Consider the following 27,609-nt stretch of genomic DNA (forward strand, 5'->3'; position numbering starts at 1 on the left):
ATGTTTTTTGTTCTGACCGCGGGACCTTGAAAGTCACGTGACTTGGAACAAACCAATAGCCACGGGATATGACTGTCATTAACTTGCATTGTAGCGAAATCCGTGTCAGTTTCACGGAAATTTGAGCCATTCCGTGGCTATTTCACGGATTTCTGTGAGACCATGTTGAATTTCTATTGACTGATCATTGATTATGGAAGCCAGGACAGTATGTTTACAACAGAACAGGGCGTGTTAACCTTTTGCCTTTCAAGCAACTAAATAAGCACAAGTGCAACTGGTCACATGCAACAAGTGTCTAATTACAGCCCGGGCAAATCCTTTTGACACAGCAAAGCTAGTGTGTACATGTGTGTTTGTGCGATGTGTACAGTATGTGTGCTTGATCCATTATCACGTTTCACAAGGTGTTTGGATAACTAATTAGACTGCTATGCTCCATGTCTCCCAGGGATGAACAAGAGGAAACAAAGGGAAAGGGTGAAATCAAGGAAGAAAAAAAACGTGACTGCAGCAACACTGAGGAGGAAACAGCAAAATCAACACAAGCTGCAAAAAATATGCCGGGGATTTGCCTAAGCCGGGAAACAAATGGTGCACGAGGAGAACGTCTGTGCTTCACAGTCCCATAGATTACAGCTGAAGGGAATATGTATTTCTGCTGGTTTGGGGCATGTGGTAAAGGAGGGGGGTCACCATATTGTTTTAGTTGGCTGGCGTTTTGTTGGGTTTTCTTTGTTCTTTTCTTTGTTTGTTTTTTACTGCAGTGGAATTATATATCAGCCCAAAGAACCAGAACATTTTTTTAAATTATTTAAACTTTTCCATTGAAAAAGGCAAATGTTTAACATTGCCAAAAGCAAAAATATAGTGCTTTCTTTTTCTACCAAGCGTGTTTCTTTTGTGAGTACACAAAATCATTTAAAATATTTTTTTAAAAGTACTTTAATAGTATAATTTTAAACTACATTTCAAGATACCAACACATGCCTTCAAATATGTGGTTCAAGCTGCTCATTGCTGACATAATTCACATTTTTTTAATATATTCTATTTATCCTAATGTCATTTTCCCAGATTGGCTGGTTAAAAAGGTAAGCAGGGAATATTTAAGTCTTTCCATTGCTCATGTGTTCCAGACAGGTGAGTATATTGATTTGTTTCTAACAGAGTTGATCGATTAGCTTTACTTTTCCTGCAGTTTTGTTAGTCGACTTTGTCTGTCACTCATTTCAACCCGTTTGGCTGCAATAAATTTGGCAGTGAAGACAAACAGGAGGTGGGCTGCAGGTTGATTCTTCTTTCAATCATGACTGAAATTGCCCAGCAGGTAGACAAGTCCTCATTGTATCAGTGTGCTCTGTTTGATGCGTTTCTGCTTTTCTCCTCACTGCTTGCAGGTATGTTAAATTAGGATGTTCTCTTATGGTGGCAAACTCTATTTCAACCAGCCAACAATGTGCATACTATGGTGTATGCAAGAACAAATGTAAAGCAACAAACAGGATGTATCTTTAAAAAGAATAAATATAACATGCTAATATGCTGTGTAAAATCAGTATTTGAAAGCTCTGCTGCTGTTTCGACTTTTTCGAAAAGTGCTTGAGTGCATGCATATAATAGGTGATTATCACTACTTGTATATGCATGAGAGAGAGCATTATGTATAAACAGCACAAGCATATATTCTCAGACTTTAAAGCTTTGAATATCCATGCCAAAACTACAAATCATTGCAGAAAACAAAAAAACAAACAAAGAGTTTTTGTCTCATCAGATAAACTGATCACACTGATGAACTGAGATAACGAGTGTTGCATCTGAGAGCAATGGTTAAATGAATTCTGGTTATCAATGGAGAGAACAGCAGATGTGCTAGAATGTGGAAAAACGACTGTTGGTCCAAGGACGAGAATGCTTTATGTTGAGCATAATAGAACTATAAAAGCAAATAATGAAAATGTAGGCAATATATAAACTAATGCAAGCTATAAAAATTAAATAAAGTGAGGGAAACAGTAGAGTGTATTTATGTGCTTTCTTTTGAGAAACCGTCACTAGGTTTTGTAAAGTATTCTTCGACCAGTTGGCAATGAGCTGACCGTTTAATCACCATTGACCTGCAGTAATGAGCTGCTATAGTGAAAATCAGGTTGCCGTGATTAAATAGTGATTTTACAAAGGGAAACCTTCTTATTGTGATATTTAGAGTGATGGTGATGGTGGAGCACAATAATATCAAAAGACTGTGAATTGCATGTACCTCCACTAACTTCTGAAAATGTGAAAAATTGGACACAGTGTTCCATTTATGAATTCACCAAGACTGCTATGCAATTTGTTCAGAGGTACAGCCGACGCTGTTTTCCTTGGAGGATTGCTGTCATTCTCAAAAATGATAGAATATCAAGTTCATCATCATTATTGAAAGTAATACTTTTTTTTTTTTTTTTTACAGCTTGAATGATCCAAAATGACAAAAAACAAAGAGAAGCCATGCAAGCTGTGAAGTACCTGACAAGCCTGCTTCCCAGTCTGCTCTCCTCCTTCCACAAACACGCCGTACATGTTAAAACTGCTGCACATGCGTACTCATGAGGCGTTCTGTGCCTTAGGTATCGCAATCGTAAAATTGTGACTGACGTGATTTGCATAAGTTGTCATGCAAATCAACAAAATGAAATCCCTGCAGTGAGAAAAGCATAACATCTGCCTCCCACCATCCCTTTGTTAGACGGTATTTATCAATTTCTATCATGAAATCCTTGGCTTTGTCTTAGTTGCTGTCATATTATGTGCTGCTGCTCTGTACATTAAATTACTGTCTAGTTCAACTCATTACAACAAGCATTTCAATAGAAATGTTGCAACAGGACTAATTGCTTAATCTATTGCATTGTGTTGACAAAACTTACTTTATTTCCATTATTCTGAGGGCCAGTTACATCAAATCCATGTGTTACTGTTTAGTTGTGAAAAAAGGGTCTCTGTCATTTATATGACAAATAACTGATCACATACCTGATCAGAACATTCTGTTTGCTCTTCCTTTTTCTCTAGATATTCAAAACTGACAAGGTCATAATTAGAGAGCTCCCAAACACTATTGGGAGCCATTCAAATCGTAATGCTCCCAGTCGTGGAATGCAACTAAGTACATTTACTTAAGAACTGCACAATTTTGAGGTACTTGTACTTGAGTACTTCCATTTGATCTTACTTTATACTTCTAATCCACTACATTTTTATTTATTAACTGCTAAAAAACACTGATACCTGTTTAAAATTGACATGAGAATCAATAAGTCAAATCCATGTTGAAGAAACATGATATTTAATACAGCAAGCCCATCATGTTTTCAGCAATGTCATCCGTCCACGTCTTCAGGTTTTGCTCAGGAGATTGCAGCAACAAGATTGCATCGCTTAGTTTTTTGTCTGGTGTTCTTTCTTCAAGTGCATGTGCAACAAAGGTCAATCTGAGAACTCAGTCTACAATATCCATATTAAATCATGTGTGATGTTTTTTACATGACACCATTTAACTAGAAAAAGTGACATTGGACACACCCTAATGCACATGTGCCATGCACTTTAGACTGTGCACTGTATATCTTTTAAACAAGGCCTAAAAGCTCTTAACAGTCAAAAAAAGTAGTACATGGGTGTATTCACACCTCTATTTTTAGTGAGCATGTTTACAGCCCTGAGGGTTTAAACAGCTCAACAGACTGGTCTCCGAAAAAAAATTGGCGCATTTTGACTCAAGTGTGACGCAGAGTACAGAAGGACTAAAAATGAGACATCTCTTTTGAAGGGTGCGTTGCATATTCGCTCTCTTATATGTGCAGGAGAACATTTCATTTCACGCCACTGCAGAAGTGTATCCTGTTGAGAAACATTGATAGGACGAGGGAACGGAGGAACGTCAATGAGTGATACACAGGATGTAGGATATAAATTCAGAGCCATCTCGTTGATTATTTCTCTAATCTGGGGTTACAGGGCCTAATAATTCTGCCTCACAGGTGAGCAGATGCCATAAATCTCTACATCGTTTCACTTTTTCCCAGCATGAGATGATGAAAAACAAACTATCACTCTTCCTCCTGTTTTTAGCAGACTGTCGTTAAAGCTGGCGTTGATAAGTGGCAGTCTCTCCATTAACAGCCCAGTCTCAAAGGAACCATAAATCCTACAGTGTGTGTGTGTATATGTGTGTGTTTGTATGAATGTGTCTGCTCGCACATGTCTGTGGGTGTGTATCAACATATCTACAGTATGTGTGTGTTGATGCTGTTGAATAAGATGCTCAATCCTGACAGCAAAAACAAATAAAACCATGCAGCCTTGAAGCCATATTTCTCTCACACTCACACTCAAACACTCCCCCTCCCTGTTTGGATATGCACTCTTTGCACGGACGTCGCACATGTTAATGTGTACGCACGTCTAGTTCGGGAATTACAGACAAAGAAGAAACGTGTGTGTCTGAAACACACATCGGAAGGCGTGTTCGCTACAGTGTTCATGTACTGGAGTCATTTCCCCTGAGTGTGTGTTGTGAGAGATTGATGGCGAAGGCCGTCACTGACTGAGAATCACTGCCGCGCCAAGTGTTCAGGCAGGAAGTGGCGTTGTACGTCACCCGGTCTCACCCTGACCCGCAGACATGGACTCTTTACAAGCTGGAGTCATTGACTGACCCTGTACTCACTCACACATACAGTATGAGACATGGATGCATACTAACACATCAAATACTGGAGAGTTTCGATTTATTCACCACTGTAAATCAGTAGTTCTCAACCTTTTTGAGTCGCGACCCCCAATTTAACATGCATTTTGTCCGCAACCCCCGCTCACTGAACAGAATCTCACACACACAGTTCAGATCACCCAAAAAAGAAACAAAATGACCAGAAAAGACAGAAAATGACCAAAAAAGACACAAAATGACCAAAACGACACAAAATGACCAAAAAAAAAGACAGAAAATGACCGGAAAAGACAGAAAATGACCAAAAAAGGAAACAAAATGACCAAAAAAGACACAAAATGGCCTAAAAAGACACAGAATGACCAAAAAAAGACACAAAATGACAAACAAAAAAACCCACAAAATGACCAAAAACACATTAACACATGAACACTTTAACACAGTGGAGACAGAGCTGACTTCCAAAATGATTTGGCGACCCCCAGAAACCATCTTGGGACCCCAATTGGGGTCCCGACTCCAAGGTTGAGAATAGCTGCTGTAAATGAATGGCATTACCTTGACTTAGAGGGGATAAAAAATTATAGCAGTTTTAAAGCTGAATACAAGTCGTACAGTATTAAATGGTGCACAACCATTTATTGTTATGTAAGCTGAGGGTATTATTTCAAAGAAGCATGTGAAACAGTTGATCCACTGTATAATAAAAACTTGGTAACGCTTTATATTAAGGTCCTTGTAATAACCATTAATTAACAAGTAATAAGGCCCTTGTAAGTCCTTACAAGATGCTTATTAACATTATTGTGTGTTTATAAGCCTATATAAGTGTTAATAATGGCATTACAAACACCCATGACCCACCCATTATGTCTTTGCCATGCATTTATTAATCTTATTTTGTTTGCTTATTGATATTAAAATATACTTTATTGCTCATCTATTATAAGTTAACTATAAGTTAACTATGCTTTTTGCAACTACCGGATCTAAAGCGTGAACAATGCCTTATTACTTGTTAATTAATGGTTATTAAGGACCTTATTATAAAGCGTTACCAAAAACTTGTTTCAATCTTTTGTTACTTAAGAGTGAAGGTTAATTGCATTTTTATCTAGGAATACTGCAGTAATACATTGTTATTGCCCATAATTTTGTTTCCAGACACAATCCTCTGTTTATTCCTATTTAAATGCATCACTAATCACTTTGTAAGAGACTGACTGATCAATCAAGTTGTGAGAAGATATTTATTCCGTCAGTAATAAATCACATTGTCACAATCATTCCATGGAAAGAGGTAAAAGATATTTGAGTCCAACTTTATGAGCAACAGTTTATATGTGGACACACACTGTATGATTTATATGTAAAGTTGCAACGAAGAATATTTAACATGAATGATTAATCAGGTGATGTTTGAAAATGATCTTTTTAGCATTTAAGGGTGGAAGTAACAACAATTGTTTGATAAAAAAAATTGGTGGTGATGACAATGCATATGACCTGAAAAATTGGAGGGGTGAAATTGGATGCGGAATGAAAAATAGAGTGATAAATTATCAAGTAAATTGAGTTATTTGAAGCAGATTTGATTAAAACAGTCGTGATATGATGGGAAAGAGCCATGTTTAATCACTTCATCATTCATCTTCCACAACACAAAACAGCAATTTATCATTTAAGGAAAGTGTGGGAGTAAAATAATTATTTGGAGAAAAAAAAAAGAAAGTAAAGAAAATGCTTATGTATGAATAATGGAAGTGATGAAATATGTGATTTGAAAGATAGAATGGTAAATTGATTCGATAAAAAACAATGCCTGCTGTTCATCATTCAAAATATCCAACTGACATTTATAGTTTACAGCAAGAAAATGTTGTTATTTCCGCACAAAATGTCAAAAAAACATCAAAAACCACAGCCATTAACTAATTGGATCAGCAAAGTGTCTGCATAGCAAGTCAGCTAATATTCCTGACAAATCCAACAGTCCGACGGCTAGCTCAATGTCTGTCTGAAGCCTTAACCCTTTATCAGGCAAAAAAAACTATATTTGGTAGTTAGAGTCAGGTAATATTTCGAGAAAAAAGTTGCAAATTTACTAGATTAAAGTGGCAAACCTACAAGAAAAAAAGTAGCAGATTTAAGAGATTTAAAGTGGCAAATCTGTGCAAAAAAGGTTGCAGATTTACAAGAAAAAAGTGGGAAAAAAGCAACTTTTTTCTCCCAGATTCACCACTTTAAATCTCATAAATCTACACATTTTTTTCTCGTAGATTTGCCACTTTAATCTTGTAAACTTTTTTCTCAAAATATTTTCGTATGGTTTTTTTTTTACACATTCTGGCTGTATGTAATATCCTCCAATATTCTCTAGGGTTGAAATTTGGAATTTGCAAGTATTTCAATGAGTGCCCTATTAAGGGTTACAGAGGTGAATCTGGGGGAAAAAAGTTTCTTTTTCCCAATTTTTTCTTGTAAATATGTGACTTTTTTCGCGCAGATTTGCCACTTTTATCTAGTAAAATTGCCACTTTTTTCTCGAAATATTACCTGAAGTTACCTAATATAGTTCTTTGCCTGATAAAGGGTTAAACTTAATTCTTGTTACATCCACTCATCATAAAAAACAGCTATGATCAATATTTTTTTATATAAACAACGGAGCAGTTATTCCATGTGTTATTGGAAGGTGTCACGATAATTTAGCAGATAGGTTTATCTGCTAAATTATCACCCAGGCTTTTCTAGCATCTTTAAAATCATTGTTCTGGTTTTCTGGGGAGCAACTTTCCTGCTTTGTTCAGTCCCTATCCTCTTATTAGTGCTATTTATGCTACAGGGACTCTAAAAATTAATTATATGCTACCAGCCCAGCACAAAAGACCAGAAGAACAAAGTTGCCAAATAACTCCAAATGAATGCTAATGTTGCTCCATCTCTGCTGGACGCATAATTAAGCAATTTAAAGTTGAAGCCCACTAATCTGATCCACTTTTTTTTTTTTTTTTTTTTTTTTTACAAATTCAGCTAATACTTTCTTACAGTCCCCTATGACCTCAACTATCAACATTTTCTCTCCAGAATGGCAGAAATCCTCTTTAAAAGGTGAATATTTTAGTGTTATATTCACAACTTGTTCGCACTGCCCCAATTGGCCCCCCCAAAAAAGTTATTGTAAATTGAATTAATCATTTAATCTATGAAATGTTAGAAAAATGAGGCACAAACTCCCATTTTTAATTTCCCAAAGACCAAGGCGAACTCTTCAAATTGCTTGAAATTAAAATCCAAAGAGAATCAATTTACATACATAAAACAGAGAAAATCTGCAAACCCTCACATTCCTGAAGCTGTAACCAGATCATTTGTGGCACTTTACTTAAATTACTCAAGAAATAATTTAAACTGTTCTCAACTAACTTTCAAAAGACGAATGAACTGTCATCAAAGTGCTAATTCGATGTCTATGCTTTTATTGTTTTAACCCTCTATGGTACGCGTTATGATGCCAGTTAAGAAAGAATTGTTGGGAGTGTTTTTTGTCTTAAAATAGACTAAATAAACATAATCTGAAGAAGTTTTATAATTCTTTTTTTGGAAGTTTTTGGGGCTTGTTGCCCGTAGGCAACATTGTCCCATAACGGTTCACAAGTGAAAAAGTGAATTAATTATTCTTTATTTAATTAATTTAATATGTGTAAAAGATTCAGTAGCTTCAACAGGCTACAATACATAACATTTTAATTTTAATAACATTATAAAAGGAACTTTTTTAACCGGTTTCTTGTGTGAATGTTGCCTATAGGCAACATTGTACCATTGAACCAACGACCCATTGAAATGAATGTCTTGAACAGTCTATAAGTGTATGAAACTATCAAAAATGAAGGTTTACTCTCCTATCAGAAGGAATGTTTTTTTCCAGATGAAAAAGGGCCAGAAAATGACATTTTGAGGGATTATTTGTGGCGCAAAATGTCAAGCTGTTTCCTTTGGAAAAGTCTGCAAAATAGGGTTTCAATATGGCCTCCTGGAGGTCATGTGACAAATTAAAGCATTGCTATTGGTTCCCTATACTCTTCCCTCTTTTTTAAAGTATCGCATCACTGAAAAACATGCATTGTAGAAATTTGACAGGCCAAAAATGGGTATGTTGTCATAGGGCAACACTGTACCATAGAGGGTTAAGGATCAACTGGGCAATCAGAAAAACAATCTGTCCAGCATTCGAAAGTATTCCTTTTATAATATGCTTCTAAGGCCTGTTCTGTAGATAGGATATTTACACAGTCCAAATTAAAACTTTCAACTACAAGCAGAAGCAATATAAAAGCATGCACATAGCAGTTTTACCCTCTCATGCATATACTTTGCAAGCACTTGTGTTGTGGAGTGCTTGCCAAAAAGCAGAAATGTCTCTGAATCCTTATGTGTCTGAAAAATTACAGTTTTCCAGCCCACTGCCATTTACTCAGTGCTCAAGAGTGTGTGTCTGACTGTGTGTTTGTGTGTGTGTGCGGTGTTCATTTTATCTGTATTCCAATAAACCTTGATTTTGTTGACACTGAATCAGCTTGCTGTGCTGGGCTGCACACTCGCCTGGATCCCTCTTTGTAAGCACAGTCTGTACACACACACACACACACACACATACTGCCTCTCTCTTCCTCTACCACACACACAAACACATTCACACACATACACTCATATTGTGAAATCAGAATCATCAGAAAACGAGGAACAAACTCTAAAAAAATATTTCAGTGCTAAATTCACAACTGACAAAATTGGGTCAGAATAGATTATGTAAAAATGATGAATATTAATACTATAAATATTGAATGAAAACTAAATGAAAATAATGATATTGGGTGCATTATTGAATAAATTAAATAGGAAAATGGAGATTTTAAGGGGCTTTCCATGATAAGGCATTGTTGCTATATGGCAATATAATAACTACCACCCTTCAAATTATGTTTTATTCCATTATATTTTTATAGTATTTCCATTATTTAGACAATTTAAGGTATCAAAGCCCATTAAAACATGTTTATATCATGTTTAGGTAATAATTCATGCATATTCTACTAATAGGAACATTTAAAATGTAAAGAAAAACCCAGAGACTTTAAAATTTTTTCTTTGTTGTCAGATTGTTTATAACATAATGGTGATGAATGGTGATTGGTTGGAAATTGGTTGGAAATTGTTGCCAATGGCCACAAGAGACTGTAAAATTGCCACTCGCCTGGATCCCTCTTAGTAAGCACAGTCTGTACACACACACACACACACACACACACACACACACATACATACTGCCTCTCTCTTCCTCTACCACACACACAAACACATTCACACACATACACTCATATTGTGACACCCCAGCCTCACAGCACTGAGGCTGACTGTAGTGTTAATGCCACTCCCAGCACCATGCACTAGTGCTCCTTATTTAGGTCCTATCCAGCCCGCAGGCTGAAAATCTGTCCCTTCCACGCCTCCTCCCTCCCTCTCTCACTTCCCCGCCTCCGCCAGACTGCCAGGCCTCGAGTCCCTCCGTTCCATCACTCCATCACTGAGAGGACTGAGATGCTCTCACACACAACGATAGCTTTCTGAAATGTACTCAGCGTTTCCCCAATTGGCAGTTACAAGGTGAGATGTGACACAAATGTAAAAAAAAGGGGGTAGAGAAAAAGCTTTTTACAAGTAAGAAATGTGCACTATTGTACAGAGTGACAGCGAGCGAGCTGGTGGAGTCTCACTGTATGGCTGCAGGTTAACTTGGCTGTTGCTTTAGTCATGGGAAGTCTGTGTGACTACTGTGCTATAATACCACAGGCTGTGTTTAACCCAGACCACCAGGGTAACTGGGGTCTCGCAGGAAGCTCCATCACAATCATCTTACTGATGAGCACTGGCCTTATAATGTGGGTTATTTAGCCCTCTGTTGCCATATGGCAGCAATTCACCAATCAATTTGGGATCACCCAAAAAAGAAACAAAATGACCAAAAAAAGGAAACAAAATGACCAAAAAAAGGAAACAAAATGACCAAAAAAGACAAAAATTAGCAAAAAAAACACAAAATGACCAAAAAAAGACACAAATTACCAAAAAAAGACACAAATTACCAAAAAAGACATAAAATGGCCCAAAAAAAGACACAAAATGACCAGAAAAGACACAAAATGACCCAAAAAAAGACACAAAATGACTAAAAAAAGACACAAAATGTAAAAAAAAGGAAACAAAATGACCAAAAAAGACACAAATTGACCACAAAATGACCAAAAAAAGACATAAAATGACCAAAAAAGACACAAAATGACCAAAAAAAAGACACAAATGACCAAAAAAGACACAAAATGGCCCAAAAAAGACACAAAATGACCAGAAAAGACACAAAATGACACAAAAAAGACACAAAATGACTAAAAAAAGACACAAAATGTAAAAAAAAAAGGAAACAAAATGACCAAAAAAGACACAAATTGACCACAAAATGACCAAAAAAAGACACAGAATGACCAAAAAAGACACAAAATGACCCAAAAAGACAAAAATTGACCACAAAAGACACAAAATGACCCAAAAAAAGACACAAAATGTGGAGAGAGATGCTCTCACATACAACGATAGCTTTCTGAAATGTACTCAGCGTTTCCCCAATTGGCAGTTACAAGGTGAGATGTGACACAAATGTAAAAAAAAAAAAAAAAAAAAAGGGAGGGAAAAAAGCTTTTTACAAGTAAGAAATGTGCACTATTGTACAGAGTGACAGCGAGCGAGCTGGTGGAGTCTCACTGTATCGCTTCAGGTTAAGTTGGCTGTTGCTTTAGTCATGGGAAGTCTGTGTGACTACTGTGCTATAATACCACAGGCTGTGTTTAACCCAGACCACCAGGGTAACTGGGGTCTCACAGGAAGCTCCATCACAATCATCTTACTGATGAGCACTGGCCTTATAATGTGGGTTATTTAGCCCTCTGTTGCCATATGGCAGCAATTACTTTATCTCATATTTCCAAAAGGGCAGTGATATAAAACCCACATTTTATGGTTTAGTTGCGAGAAAGGGGGTCCCCCCATTTAACATGCATGTTGTCCATGACCCCCGCTCACTGAACACAATCTCACACGCACAGTTCAGATCACCCAAAAAAGAAACAAAATGACCAAAAAAGGAAACAAAATGACCAAAAAAGACAAAAATTGACGACAAAATAATCAAAAAAGACAAAAATTAGCAAAAAAGACACAAAATGACCAAAAAAAGACACAAATGACCAAAAAAGACACAAATGACCAAAAAAGACACAAAATGACCCAAAAAAAGACACAAAATGACCAGAAAAGACACAAAATGACAAAAAAAAAACACAAAATGTCCAAAAAAAGGAAACAAAATGACCAAAAAAAGACACGAAATGACCAAAAAAGACACAAATTGACCACAAAATGACCAAAAAAAGACACAAAATGACCAAAATAGACACAAAATGACCAAAAAAAGACACAAAATGACCAAAAAAAGACAATACAATACCACAGGCTGTGTTTAACCCAGGCCACCAGGGTAACTGGGGTCTCACAGGAAGCTCCATCACAATCATCTTACTGATGAGCACTGGCCTTATAATGTGGGTTATTTAGCCCTCTATTGCCATATGGCAGCAATTACTTTATCTCATATTTCCTAAAGGGCAGTAATATAAAACCCACATTTTATGGTTTAGTTGCGAAAAAAGGGGGTCTGCCACTTTAAGAGGACCAATATTTGATCACATACATGATCAAGATATCCTGTTTTCACTATCTTGCACATGTGACACTGAGAAGATCATGACTAACTGTTATATTAAGGCAAAAGTGCTTCAAGTTAATCATATGTTGGTCCATTCAACGGTCCATATGTTGTCTATACCAGCTGTTCTCAACCTTGGGGTCGGGACCCCAATTGGGGTCGCGAGGTGATTTCTGGGGGTCGCCAAATCATTTTGGAAGTCAGCTCTGTCTCCACTGTGTTAAAGTGTTCATGTGTTTGGTAATTTTTTATTTTTTTTTGTCATTTTGTGTGTTATTTGGTAATTTTGTGTCTTTTTTTTAATCATTTTGTGGTCAATTTGTGTCTTTTTTGGTCATTTTGTGTCTTTTTTTTGATCATTTTGTGGTCAATTTGTGTCTTTTTTGGTCATTTTGTTTCCTTCTTTTGGTCTTTTTGTGTTTTTTTTGTCATTTGTGTCTTTTTGGTAATTTTGTTTCTTTTTTGTGTCATTTTGTGTCTTTTTTTGGTCATTTTGTGGGTTTTTTTGGTCATTTTGTGTCTTTTTTGGTCATTTTGTTTCCTTTTTTTGGTCATTTTGTTTCCTTTTTTGGTCATTTTGCTTCTTTTTTGGGTTATCTGAACTGTGCGTGTGAGATTGTGTTCAGTGAGCGGGGGTCGCGGACAACATGCATGTTAAATTGGGGGTCGCGACTCAAAAAGGTTGAGAACTACTGGTCTATACAACAAGCATAGTCAGGTGTCTTGTTATTGCATGGAAAACCAGATTAAATTAACAACAGATCAGATGATTATGTGTTATTTGGAAGGTAACAGCCACGTTTACCTACTAAATTATCATCCAGGCTTTTCTAGCATCTTTCAACTCACTTCTGGTTTTCTGGGGAGCAACTTTCCTGTTTTGTTCAGTCCCAATCCTCTTATTAGTGCTATTTATGCTACAGGGACTCTAAAAATTAATTATATGCTACCAGCCCAGCACAAAAGACCAGAAGAACAAAGTTGCCAAATAGCTAACTTACATTACATTCATTAGATAGACTCAAGCACAACTCCAAATGAATGCTAATGTTGCTCCATCTCTGCTGGATGCATAATTAAGCAATTTAAAGTTAAAGTCCACTAATCTGATACACTTTGTTACAAATTCAGCTAATATCTCCTTACAGTCCACCTCAGCTATCGACAACTTCTCTCCAGAATGGCAAAAATGTGATTAATCTTTAAAATGTGATTATTTTAGTTCTATATTCACAAAAAAGTGATTGTAAATTGAATGAATCATTTAATCTATGAAATGTTAGAAAATGAGGAACAAACTCTAAAATAATATTTCAGTGCTAAATTCACAACTGACAAAATTGGGTCAGAATAAATTACGTAAAAAAATGTTTATTGAATGAAAACGAAATGAAAATTATGATATTGGGTGCATTATTAAATAAATTAAATAGGAAAATTGAGATTTTAAGGGGCTTTCCATGATAAGGCATTGTTGCTATATGGCAATATAATAACTACCACCCTTTAAATTATGTTTTATTCCATTATATTTTTTTTATAGTATTTCCATTATTTAGACAATTTAAGGTATCAAAGCCCATTAAAACATGTTTTTATCATGTCTAGGTAATAATTCATGCATGTTCTACTCATAGGAACATTTAAAATGTAAAAAAAAAACAGAGACTTTAAACATTTTTCTTGTCAGATTGTTTATAACATAATGGTGATGAATGGTGATTGGTTGGAGGCTCCTGGAAATTGTTGCCTATGGCCACAAGAGACTGTAAAATTGCCACTTTGCAGATAAATGACCAGATAATGATTTTACTGCATTATTAAAATGTAATTAACTATTGCCAACACTAACAGTTTTGAAAACAGATGGGGGAAATTACAATAAGGGGTTTTGAAGGGATTTTGCTCCAACAATAGGCAATTACAATTCATGCATACTTTACTGAACATTTTTTAAAAGATGCCACAGTTATTTATTTTTCTCTCTCTCCGACAGCCACTAATTTACATAACTGTTCAAATCAAATCGGCTTGCAGAAACTATATTAAGGCAATCCATCACAGTAGCAATTTTATTTTCTAAGGTCACACTTATTGTCATGTGGTAATGCAGTGGGGCCAGTTTGAAAAGGGTCCATTTAACTGTTGCATTCAAGGATGCCCGTTCATCACAGCATCAGCTGCTGCAAAGCATCACATTCAGACGCTTTGTATTCCTGTGGACAAACATTCAGATTCTCCACGGCTTTTAGAAAAAAAGGAGAATGTGAATCTCAAGGATATGGTTGCGTGACTGACTCGGAAAAAAAGGCATTCAACATGAAATGTTTACATGCAATCTGCTCTTTAACCACTTGACAGTTGTGTAACAACAAAATGAAGGTGAAGCTGTGGAGGATGAAACATGCTAAACCAATTTTGAGGCAGGAAAAGTTGATTTTAATGCTCTATTGAAATAAATGGAAAACAACAAAACAATGGTAAGCAGTTTTGTTAGAGGAGGATATCGATCTCATGTCTTTGAGTTACACAATTACAGAGCTGGAGGCAGGATGTTTTAGCTGGTTGATGTCAAGACTAAAAGCAACAGGAAAGAGTTAGCCTGGCTCTGTCCAAAGTTCAAGAATTCACTGACAAACACTTCAGCACAAGTAATGTTGTGTAGCTATTTCTTGATAAAAACATCCTTGTTTTGACCCAGTGTACACCTTCACTGAGTTCTGTTGTCATACAGTGATATCATACACATTAGATGTCTGGGCAGGAGGATGAACAGTTTTTGGACAACATGTTACCAAACCGCACAGTCCCCCTTCACATTTCTGTCCATGACAAACAACAGACAGCACTAATTCATGTTTTGACAGTTTTGATACTATATAGAGCAGAGGGGAACCTTCAGGGCCTTCTACGCCTTAAAAATTCTAAACCAAAAAATATGAGTATCAATATATGTACATATATTTTTTAACTATCTCATTTAATTTAATACAATATATTTAATACATTTTCTCTCATCTATGTTCTAAAGTTAAGTTTACTGTCAAGTTCACATCAGCAATGAAAGGGTTACTGTCCTGAAACATGTTATCCAATCAGAATCATCCGTCTCCATGGAAGCCCGGTTAGCTAGCTCATTAATTGGTTAGGACTTCACGAATCTAGGGGGAGGCCAAGCCATACACTGTATGGGCCAAGATGTGTGTTTTGGTTTGGAGAGTGATGGGAAAATTGACCAATCACGGTTTGATTTTAAGTGGGCGGGACAAAAACAAAAGATCGTAGACCATCTATCCATCTATCTATCTATCTATCTATCTATCTATCTATCTATCTATCTATCTATCTATCTATCTATCTATCTATCTATCTATCTATCTATCTATCTATCTATCTACCTACCTACCTACCCATCCATCCATCCATCCATCCATCCATCCATCCATACATCCATCCATCCATCCATCCATCCATCCATCTATCCATCTATCCATCTATCCATCTATCTATCTATCCATCTATCTATCTATCTTTATACTAAGCTAGGCTAACCACTTCCTCTCTGTACATGAGATGGATGTCAGTCTCATCTAACCCTCTATCCTGGATCCAGACCCTTCAATCCGCCCACTCTATTGAGCTGACTGATTTAATCTCATGTCCTTGAGAACAGTTAGAGTCCAGCCAAACAGACCCACCAGCAGCAGCCTCCTGCAGTTCCCTGAACGGCCACTTGGGGTTGGTTCCAAAAGGGAGTCTATCCCCATAGACCTCTATGTTAAAATGCCGAACTATACAGCAGAAATAAACATGTTCACAGCTATTTTTATATAACTCACACATTTATTTTATTTTTTGCTTTAAGTTAGGCATAATGGAGAGTTTGGCAACTTAGAATGACAGGGGAACCATAGTGGCAACCATCGCAGGTGGTCTGTTGCAGCAACCAGACTTCAACGGGGCTCCCAAATTCCCCAACACTCCACTTCTTTAGCCATTTTTGGCATATGGTTATGAGGAGTCATGCAACAGCTGTAGCCACCCACTTCATGTTGGCTCTTCAAAAGCATATGGATGATGTCATGGAGACTACATCCCTATTTTATACAGTCTATGGCTAAAACAAGCAGTGGTATAGTCCTTCACAGACTGCTGTGAAGGTTGATTTTTAGGATTTTTGTTGATTGTCAGAAAGCTGTGTGTCCATTAGATTCATTTTCCTAACTTTTTGGCAAAACATAAAAATACGTTAACACACTAATGTTGTTACAATAAAGTCAGGCAGGCAAGCACAGTGGCTTCTTTTAAATCTCTTTTAAAAAACTCACTTTTCTCGATTGGCCTTCTCTTAATTTCCTTTTATTACTGTTGTATGATTACCTTGTTGTGATTGGTGATTTTGAATTTTACATTTTTTTAAAGTTTTTTTAAATGTAATTTCTTCTTGTTGTTTTATTTTGTTGTTGTCAGTAAATTGTCTTTGATATGTTTTATTTCTGTTGTACAGCACCTTGTAACTTGCTTTTAAAAGGTGCTATATAAATAAAGTTATTATTATTATTTGACATAATATTGCAAATAAAAGGATAAAAAGCATTTTGTTGCATATGTTTGATCTACTTAACCCATAAGAACCCATGGTGACACCCTTGTAACAAACACTTCAAATCTTCTAGAATCTAAAAATAAACCCATTTAACACTTCTAACCCATTAATAGGGTGTCCTGTGTTACATTTAACTTGTTCTGCCCATATTTCCTGTCACAATTTTGATATACGTTATGGAGATGCAAACAAAAAGGCAAATGGTTATTTATGTTTTTATTATTATTAATTTACTTTAAAACAAAACTGAAAAATAATTTGTTGTTATACAGCACTATTAATGTCACAATTTTGATATATGTTGTGGAGATGCAAAGAAAAAGTCTAATTTCTGTTTCTGTAAGCAGAAAATGTGTCTAGTTTATTTATTTTAAAATAAGAAATATTATGAACATAAATACCAAAAACGCCCAATGTAACATATATATGTCACATCACAGATCTTTGACATTTAGGGGTAGAATTTTTTTTTAAACATCATCAATGTGTTCTATGTGGTCCACTTGGTCTGTGGTATATCCCCCATAATTTTCCTTTAAACATATTTTGGTCTTGGGTTCTTATGGGTTAAGTCAGCAAAACAGATTTCACCTTGAGCTTAGTTTCTCTGCTGTGTGGAAAGTAAACTGATAGCTTCCACAACACTGAGGGCGCAAGATGCACTTAACCACTTAACCACTAACACCATCTCTGGAAAGGATCGCTCTGCTTAATTAACAGCAATCGAACAATGACAGCACACTGTAAAAAATGTCTGTAGATTTTACGGTGAAAAACTGCTAAACCATGACAGTAAAAGACCGTAAAATGATAAATGGGTTAATTCAGTTTCAGTAACAATGAAACAGCGTAAATGTATATATCAGCTAAAAGAGTATTTTTTTACCTTTTTTTTTTAAAATACATTACTCCACTGTAAAATACACTGGCACCGTGTTTGTAATAAAAATATACTGTAATATATATACAAGCCATCATTTTTGCATTTATTTTTTGTAAAACATACTTTTATCACTGTTAATTGTACCAAACACCATACCTCCAACAGAAATATACTGAAATATTTAATGGTAAAATTTTTAATTCATGCGGTTTTATGAAGTATTTTTCTTGTCAATTATATGGCAGAACAGCATTTCTTTTGATGGAAAAACTTTATTTTTTTACGGTAAAATATGGAATTAAATGGCAATCTTAAAAAATCAACAGTGCTAATATAATTTTACCGTAATATTACAAAAAGTTGCACCGTATTTATTACGGTAAAGTTCTGGCAACCACAGCTGCCAGTTTTTTACCGTAAAAACAACAGTTTTTTTTTTTACAGTGCAGCTTGATCTCGCAATTTGGGACATATATCACTGCATGCACTTTTTCTGTGTGTTCATTTCAAGCAAGTGAAACTTCTGTCGAGTTCTCCCTCTGCTTCCCAGGTGTCAGTTGGGATCGTCAGTTTAATGAAGTGCTGCAGCAACAGACTGACTCATATATGTATTTCCTAAGGAGTGACTGTGACTCATAAAGCAACGGCTGCAGGAGCAGACACACAGCAGGGGGACATATATAGCTCCGGCATATATATAGCTAATCTGATTTGTAAACCAGGATTCTCCTGATAACAACAATTTACTGTGACAGCAGGGAATAAATGCATTGATAAATAAACAAATCTAGAGAAAAGTGACGGCTTTGAAAAATAAAAAATCAAAGGTGATGGTTTGAACGTGAAGAGAGGCAAAACATTCATGTTTGATGAGTACTTGAGATTAAAGGGAATATTCCAACCTATAGCGTGCTATACATGAAAGGCTGATCCAGTTCAGCAAACACAGAATGCAAAATGGAGAACAGGGCAGAGGAGATACAACATTAAAAAAAATAGGTGAGGAGGAAATGAGGGGAGGTAGAGAGAAATTGGAGGAAGAGGAGCAAGAGGGATGGAAAGAAAATTACTTTTGACACAAGTGGGAGATGAGAGGGAAGGGAGGGCTGAATTATCAGATGTGCATCTTTGTGTGTGTGTGAAAATGTGCATATAAATGTGTGTGAAGTAGGAGGGGGTGGGAATACATGTTGACTGCCAGCCTCGCTTATAGATGAAGCAAAAAGAAAAAAAAGAGAGGAACTCTGGTTAAAGACAACACAAGCAGAATCTAAAGGAGATCTGTGTACTCTGCAAACTCTTGAGCACTCCTACTGTTTCTTCATCTCTTATTTTCCTGTATTTTTCTCTCTTTTCTCACCCCCTTTTTTTTTCAAATTCATTTTCTTTCCCCTCACTTATTTTCAAAGCGCTGAGACAGAGAGAGTGGACCCCTCCCGTCCCGCTGGAGCATCAATATACAACAGAGCCCAGAGGTCCAAACAGGAGAAAGGCTGAGGAGAGCAGCGCAACACAAATCCATAATGGATTTTCTTCTCTCTTTCATTCCCTTTCTGCAGGGAGATGCAGTGGAGACACCGCTGGCACAGAATGAGAGGCTCGGGGAGGGGAAGAGGTGAGGGAGAGAGAGAGGTATCAGCGGGGAGGCGGACACAGACTCAAAACATTCTCCATAACAAAAAAGCCCTTAAGAATATTTCTCTCATCTGTCTCTGGAGGGCTGGCGTAACATATGCTTTAAACTATTTGCAAGGCCGAGCTCATAGCAGAAGGTGACAGGAATTAAAAAGCAGCTTTTGGTGTCGCTTCCGCTGATCAGATGCAGAAATTGTCACTAATTAAGTTCGCCTGTAAGTGAGGGACTGCCAAGAGGTCTGACTGATATTAGGCTGCAAGCAATAATATCCCGAAATACCGTACATAAATGCATCAGGAGCTCTGTGGCTCATATTTGCAGATATTACAAATAAAAGTATGGCTCTTTAGACGGCAGTTCAGCCTAACAATGTTTATTTCTAAAATCCTGAATGGATGGAAATGTGTAAAGTTAGTGAGCATGAAATTCTGAGTGAAGAGTGAATATTTCGGTGTTAGCACCAGGCGGGCCGCTCTCAGGCTGGTAAATTGATGGTTGAGGATGAGACTGTTGATTCACAAATTGTTTGTTGGAGCCTTCACACCCAAGTGAGCTTCATTTCGTTTTTGCTAGTAGCTCTGCAGCACAAAATGTACCCAGAATCACAGTGAATAACCTTGGCTGCTGTCATAGAGTCGGTCCTGTATTAGTCACCGAAGGCTGTGCTTCAGCTGCCTCTGCATGCACCACTGATTACAGTCTCCATTAGAGTTTTTTTTTCCTCTTTCACAGTTTCCACTCCACTACCTTCATCAACACCTTCAAGTCCAAATACCTCTATAAAGGACATTTTCAGTTCCAGGTCTTAATTTAATGGTTTTGCCAATCCGTTTTATTGGTTACAAAAACATTGCACCCACCAAAGAAATCAATGAGATCTGGTAAAACAGTGACATCACTACCAAAACAATCTGATGGTGCAGGAGAGGATTGTTTGGATGAACAGGCAGGTAGTAAACAGGGGTAGCTTTCACTTCATACGGAGATAAAAGCCAAATTGAGTGAACCGGAAATTACACTAAAATGCCAAATTGTGTGCATGCTCAACTACAGCAAGTAGCTCAAAGACGCTTTCTGAGACACTGAGCCAATAGCCCACCAGCTGTCAGCAAGACAAGACTTTGTAGTTTTGTTTTTGTTGTTTTTATGTCTCTTTGTCTCTACACGTCCCCCTGTGCATTTGTTACGCTTTACAGTCATTTTGTGTCTTTAAGTCATCATTTTGTGTCTCTTTGTAGTCATTCTGTCTTTTTGTAGTTATTTTGTATCCCTTTGTTGTCATGTTGTGTATTTGTTGTCATTGTGTGTCTCTTTGTAGTCGCTCTGTCTCTCGATCTTGTATCTCTTTGTTGTCATTTTGTATCTATTTGTAGTCACTTTGTGTTTCTTTCTTGTCATTTTGTGTCTGTGTAATCATTCGACATCTCTTTATTGTCTTTTTGTGTCTCTTTGTAGTCACTTTGTAGTTATTTTGTATCTCTTTGTTGTCATTTTGTGTTTCTTTGTAGTAATTCAGTATCTCTTCATTGTCATCTTGTGTCTCTTTGTTATCATTGTGTGTTTCTTTGTAGTTATTCTGTATCTATTTGTGGTCATTTTGTGTTTCTTTCTGGTCATTTTGTATCTGTGTTGTCATTGTGTGTCTCTTTGTAGTCATTCTGTCTTTTTGTAGTTATTTTGTATCTCTTTGTTGTCATTTTGTATCCCTTTGTTGTCATGTTGTGTCTTTGTTGTCATTGTGTGTCTCTTTGTATTAATTTGGTATCTCTTTGTTATCATTTTGTGTCTCTTTGTAGTCATTCTGTCTTTTTGTAGTTATTTTGTATCCCTTTGTTGTCATGTTGTGTATTTGTTGTCATTTTGTGTCTCTTTGTAGTCGCTCTGTCTCTCGATCTTGTATCTCTTTGTTGTCATTTTGTATCTATTTGTAGTCACTTTGTGTTTCTTTCTTGTCATTTTGTGTCTGTGTAATCATTCTGCATCTCTTCATTGTCTTTTTGTGTCTCTTTGTAGTCACTTTGTAGTTATTTTGTATCTCTTTGTTGTCATTTTGTGTTTCTTTGTAGTAATTCTGTATCTATTTGTGGTTATTTTGTGTTTCTTTCTGGTCATTTTGTATCTGTGTTGTCATTGTGTGTCTCTTTGTAGTCATTCTGTCTTTTTGTAGTTAGTTTGTATGTCTTTGTTGTCATTTTGTATCCCTTTGTTGTCATGTTGTGTCTTTGTTGTCATTGTGTGTCTCTTTGTATTAATTTGGTATCTCTTTGTTATCATTTTGTGTCTCTTTGTAGTCATTCTGTCTTTTTGTAGTTATTTTGTATCCCTTTGTTGTCATGTTGTGTATTTGTTGTCATTTTGTGTCTCTTTGTAGTCGCTCTGTCTCTTGATCTTGTATCTCTTTGTTGTCATTTTGTATCTATTTGTAGTCACTTTGTGTTTCTTTCTTGTCATTTTGTGTCTGTGTAATCATTCGGCATCTCTTCATTGTCTTTTTGTGTCTCTTTGTAGTCACTTTGTCTCTTTGTAGTAATTCAGTATCTCTTTATTGTCATTTTGTGTTTCTTTGTAGTAATTCAGTATCTCTTTATTGTCTTTTTGTGTTTCTTTGTTGTTATATTGTATCTCTTTGTAGTTATTCTGTATCTATTTGTGGTCATTTTGTGTTTCTTTCTGGTCATTCTGTATCTGTGTTGTCATTGTGTGTCTCTTTGTAGTTATTCTCTGTACTTTGTATTTGTTTTGGTCTTTTCCTTGATGTTTTTCTTCGTCTTCTGTCCTGGAGTGACATTTTGCAGGGCTGAGCTTTGACTCTTTGGGCCCCTGGGCTGTGTTTGGTTGGCCTGTTCAGTTATCCATCCATGCTCAAATTTCAACCAGGAAGTTTGTCTGTATGTAGTGTGATGATGTTGACAACAGACTGTTTTTTACTTCCAAAAAGTTTTGCTATCTTGGGGGTTAGCTGTGTGAATGAGCTGTGGCTGGCAGGATCACAGTGTTCCCAGATCTGAGCCCTGAACCCCCCACTGCTCTGCTGCACAACATGAGCACCATGTACAACTTCATGGCCTGCTAGTACTACAAAAAGTTGTATGCATATGTAAACATTATTTGTTTCAACAGTTTAAATTCTCTTCCTTTGAACTTTGCGATCAATATAAAAAAGGATGCCCTCTCAGATATAATAATCCTGCAGCACAGTATGCAACTGAAAGCTAGAAATGTGGTTTCCCTGGCTTCAAAGCCGTCTGGCAGGCCAGCGTTGTAATAAATACTTCATGTCCTTTATGGAGAGTGTCTAATGATCAAAAATATTCACTAGGAAGGGGTACAGTGCAGTGTTAATTTCCTTATGAACGAACACCATGACTAAATATGTTTATCAATGAGCTTTTTTTTCAAAGACTATAATGAGGCAGTGGGTGATAGCACCAGTTGGCACCATTAAACACTAACTATGATATTGTTGATGAAAAAAGGCTAAAATAGAGAAGACTCGGAGCAACTTACTAAAGTAAAAGTAAAGGATGACAACAACAGGGCTTGGGAGAAACAAAAAAAGTCGATATTTCCTACTACTAGAACTACAAATGCATTGGTTTATCAGAAGGAAAGCACTGTGGACATAAAACAGCTGCAGAACATACTCCATGTCTGGATGGATTCCTTCAACTGACTCCTTCAGAACACTAGATCAGAGACTTCCTGCAAATTACTCAAACTGTGATTTAAACAGATAAACTCTTGTGTAAAATACATAAATTGAATAAATTGACTGACATGTTCACTGAGATACAGGCCTATAATTTGATGTCAACAAGTTTTAGTCACTAAAACTAAAATAGTTAGTTTTCTTTGACCAAGATGAGACTAACCTGCTCAAACTTTTAGTCCACTAAAACTAATAAAGCAGGATGTAGTTGACTAAACGTGACAAAAACTAACAAGTGCATTCAACAAAGGATATAGACTATACAGTCATGGAAAAAAAATATAATAAAATAATATTCTAATGCCTGGTTCAACTAAAGGTACATTTGTTTGGAGAAATATAATGATAACAACAAAAATAGCTGATAAGAGTTTAATTTAAGAGCTGATGTCTAGACATTTTCCATGGTTTACTTGATAATGATTTTGGTTATTATCATTATATTCGTTGAAACAAATGTACCTTTAGTTGTGCCAGGCATTAAAATGAACAAGAAGTTGAAGAATAAAATGGTCTAATATTTTTTCTTCCATGACTGTAAAAGGAAGTTAAAAATGAAAATATGAGCAATGTTGTAATAAAACCAGAACTTTTCTTAAATGTTCTGTATTCTAACCTGTTTTACTCTTTACGAGCATATTTGAAATATCCTTCAAATGTCAAATTGTTGTTTGCATATTGGCAAAGTTATGTACCCTGCTGGTAAAACCCTCGACATAACAAAACCAGCACAAACATAACATGCACATAAATGAAGAGTAGGCCGTCCTTACCGTGTCCGCAGGTTCCCCGGGCTGGGCGGCCCGTCATAAACAGACAAGATGTCAAAGTCCTCCTCGAGGGCGAAGCCTTGAAACACCAGCTGTATCCGGTTGTGCTCCGCCGCCACGATCACCCATGTACAGTTGGCGTAGTTAGGATAACCGTACGGGTAGCCGGGGCTCTCTATCGTCCCATTGGGACTGTGAAGTGTGTAGCTGCAGTTCTGAGCTGTGAGGAGAAAAAGAAAAGAAAAAGGCAGTTATTAAAAAAGGTGTGTAGAAACTCAGTACAAGATACTTCACAGGCTGCAGTGTTGGGGGAAGTATTCAGATCCCTTACTTAAGTAAAAGTACTAATACCACACTGTGAAATTACTCCACTACAAGTAAAAGTCCTGAATTCAAAACTTACTCAAGTAAAAGTACAAAAGTATCAGCATCAAAATGTACTTAAAGTATCAAAAGTAAAAGTACTCGTTATGCAGAATGGACCCAATCAGATTGTTTTATATATTCTAAATATATTATTACATTATTTGTAATGTGCCTTTTATGTAACCAGTGTTTTAATTTAGTAAAGACAGGACTCATTGTATCTACTTAAAATACTGTTATGAGGTTTAATTAAAAATATGTCTAAACACTTTAAATTGATCTTATATTTTATGTTATATCTCAACCTGTAAAGTAACTAAAGCTATCAACTAAATGTAGTGGAGTAAAAAGTACAATATTTACCTCAAAATGTAGTGGAGTATAAGTGTAAAGTTACATAAAATAAAAATACTCAAGTAAAGTACAAATACCTCAAAAGTGTACTTAAGTACAGTACTTGAGTAAATGTACTTAGTTACATTCCACCACTGACAGGCTGCATATTACTCCTGTTATTTTAAACAAAATAGACCACTCCATATCTCTTCTGTGTATCAAGTGCAACTTAGAAAGGGCGACGTATTTCCATTACTTTTGGGAATGTAAACTAATCTCCAGATTTTCTCAGTCACTTATTTCAAAGTTGGTCAGTGGGATATTTAAAATACAAATTAAGAAAGACCCTGGGGTTTTCCTTCTAGGCCTTCCCTCTAGGGCAGGGGTCTCAAACTCAAATTACCTGGGGGCCACTGGAGGCAGTATCAAAATGACCAAAAAAGACACAAAATGACAGAAAAACAACTAAATTACTTAAAAAAGACACAAAATGATCAAAAAAAGACACAAAAATACAAAAAAGACACAAAATGACAAAAAAAGACACAAAATGACAAAAAAAAGACACAAAATGAACAAAAAAGACACAAAATGACCAAAACAAGACACAGAAATACAAAAAAGACACAAAATGACAAAAAAAGACACAAAATGACCAAAAAAAGGGACACAGAATTACCAAAAAAGAAACAAAAAAAGACAAAATGACCCAAAAAAAAAAGACACAAAATGACCAAAAAAGACACAAAATTACCAAAAAAAAGCAATTAAAGGACCTTCCACACACAACACGGTAAAGTGCTATTCATATAAAACTCACACTAAACTTTCACATCAAAGTGAGGGCCACAAAGTATCATCACGAGGGCCGCAACTGGCCCGCGGGCCGCAAGTTTGAGACCCATGCTCTAGGGACTTACATCTCACTGCGTCACATCATAAGCTCCTTGATAAAGTCCTTCTCGTTGCTCGAAAGTGTATATTAAAAAACTGGATCAAAACCCTTCCACCTAGTGTCACCCTTTGGTACAGGGAGATCTTTGATATCCTCCTCATGAAAGATTACAAGCTGCTGTAAAGGGTCAGGAAGAATTGTTTTTAATTGTTTGGACAACCTTTCTTGATTATATACCTGCAGATCTGAAGAATCTGCTGTTGATGGGTAGACGGTTTTCTGACTGGCGATCATGAGTGGAGACAAACTAGAACTGTATTTATTTATTTACTTTTTGCCTAACTTTGTATAGCATGTGCTGTCTGTTGGGATGGGGTGGGGGGTGGGGGGAGGGCTTCTGTTTCTGTGTTTTGTATTGTTAATGTGTTTAAAGCAACCTGGTCTCACATAAATCCGTTAAATAGCCACGGATTCGCTTAACTCAAAATCCGTGTCAGTTTCACGGAATCACTCAAATTTCCGTGAAACTGACACGGATTTCGCTACAATGCAAGTTAATGCCAGTCATATCCCGTGGCTATTCCAACATACAAAGTGATTATGTACATTCACTGAGTGAATATTTAGAAAATAAAACATATATTTCTCGCTAGAAATGTGATCAAAATCCATTTTTATGCAGAAACTAAGTCAAAATATTGATTTTTCACTAAAAATGAGAGAACTGTCCGCCATGTTTTTTGTTCTGACCGCTGGGACCTTGAAAGTCACGTGACTTGGAACGAACTAATAGTCACGGGATATGACTGTCATTAACTTGCATTGTAGCGAAATCCGTGTCAGTTTCACGGAAATTTGAGCGATTCCCTGGCTATTCCACAGATTTTGAGTTAAGCGAAATCCGTGGCTATTTCACGGATTTCTGTGAGACCAGGTTCGTTTAAAAACAATAGTGTGTTTAATAAAAAAAAAAAAAAGGTGTGTTAGAAGTGTGATCAGAGAGTAGAAAGATTTAATATTTTAGCAGTATTAAAGCAAATAAAATACACTTTTCTACATCCAAGAATTGAAATTGTATAAATCCACACACACACACACACACACACACACACACACACTCTTAAATGCACACCCACAGTCAAACAGCACCAAATCCTGCAACATCCATTATCACCTACAGCGTGCAGCCCCAGCCATTAGTATCTCGGTGCTAAATGGCTCAGCCTCTCCTAGCGTTCTCCACCTCTACCACCTCCATCATCACACTCTTGCTCACTCACTGGCCCTTTCACCACATTAGCAATAGGTTCCCACGTTGATACATGACATAGCTGGAGAGGAGACGATGAGAGGACAGGAAAGAGATATTTCTACTCAGACGCCATTTTTGTCAGCGGCAGCTCAAACAGCCTTCAATCTTAAATTCTAATTGTGTGTGTAGACATCCATCATTGCAGAGCTTAGGGTGGTTGTGTGGAATGTGAGCTTTGTGTGTGTGTGTGTGTGTGTGTGTGTGTGTGTGTGTTTTGAATCCCCGAGCTAAATGACTTGTCTTCTACTGATCTGAGCACAGCTGAGACTTTAATCAATGTTAGGGATTTAGTTGTAATTAATCGCTAAAGTGAACTGATGTGTGAGCGCACTTATATTTTGTGCAGCTCTGCGTGCTGTCAGTGTGATGTGCAGATTATTATATGTGCATGTATGTGTGTGTGTCGTCCTGTGGATCATAACACGCTAATTTAATATGTTAATGTGGTGATGGTTATTCAAAGGTTGAGGTTAACCCTGTGCAACCCATAATCACTGGTGGTTTAAGAGGCATTTTTTGAAAATGTAAAAAAATAAAAATCATTCACAGATATTTTT

General features: G+C 36.5%; 1 protein-coding gene across 1 annotated transcript in view; it reads right to left on the reverse strand.

The window, feature by feature from the left end:
• Nucleotides 1-27,609, reverse strand: part of csmd2 (CUB and Sushi multiple domains 2) — a 358,175-nt gene that overhangs the window by 310,624 nt on the left and 19,942 nt on the right. Inside the window, exon 2 of the mRNA XM_059350192.1 lies at nucleotides 24,147-24,363. Coding sequence (XP_059206175.1) covers nucleotides 24,147-24,363 — 217 coding nt within the window. The remainder of the gene's footprint in view (nucleotides 1-24,146; nucleotides 24,364-27,609) is intronic.

Source organism: Centropristis striata, chromosome 14 (assembly GCF_030273125.1).
Source record: "Centropristis striata isolate RG_2023a ecotype Rhode Island chromosome 14, C.striata_1.0, whole genome shotgun sequence".
NCBI lineage: Eukaryota > Metazoa > Chordata > Actinopteri > Perciformes > Serranidae > Centropristis > Centropristis striata.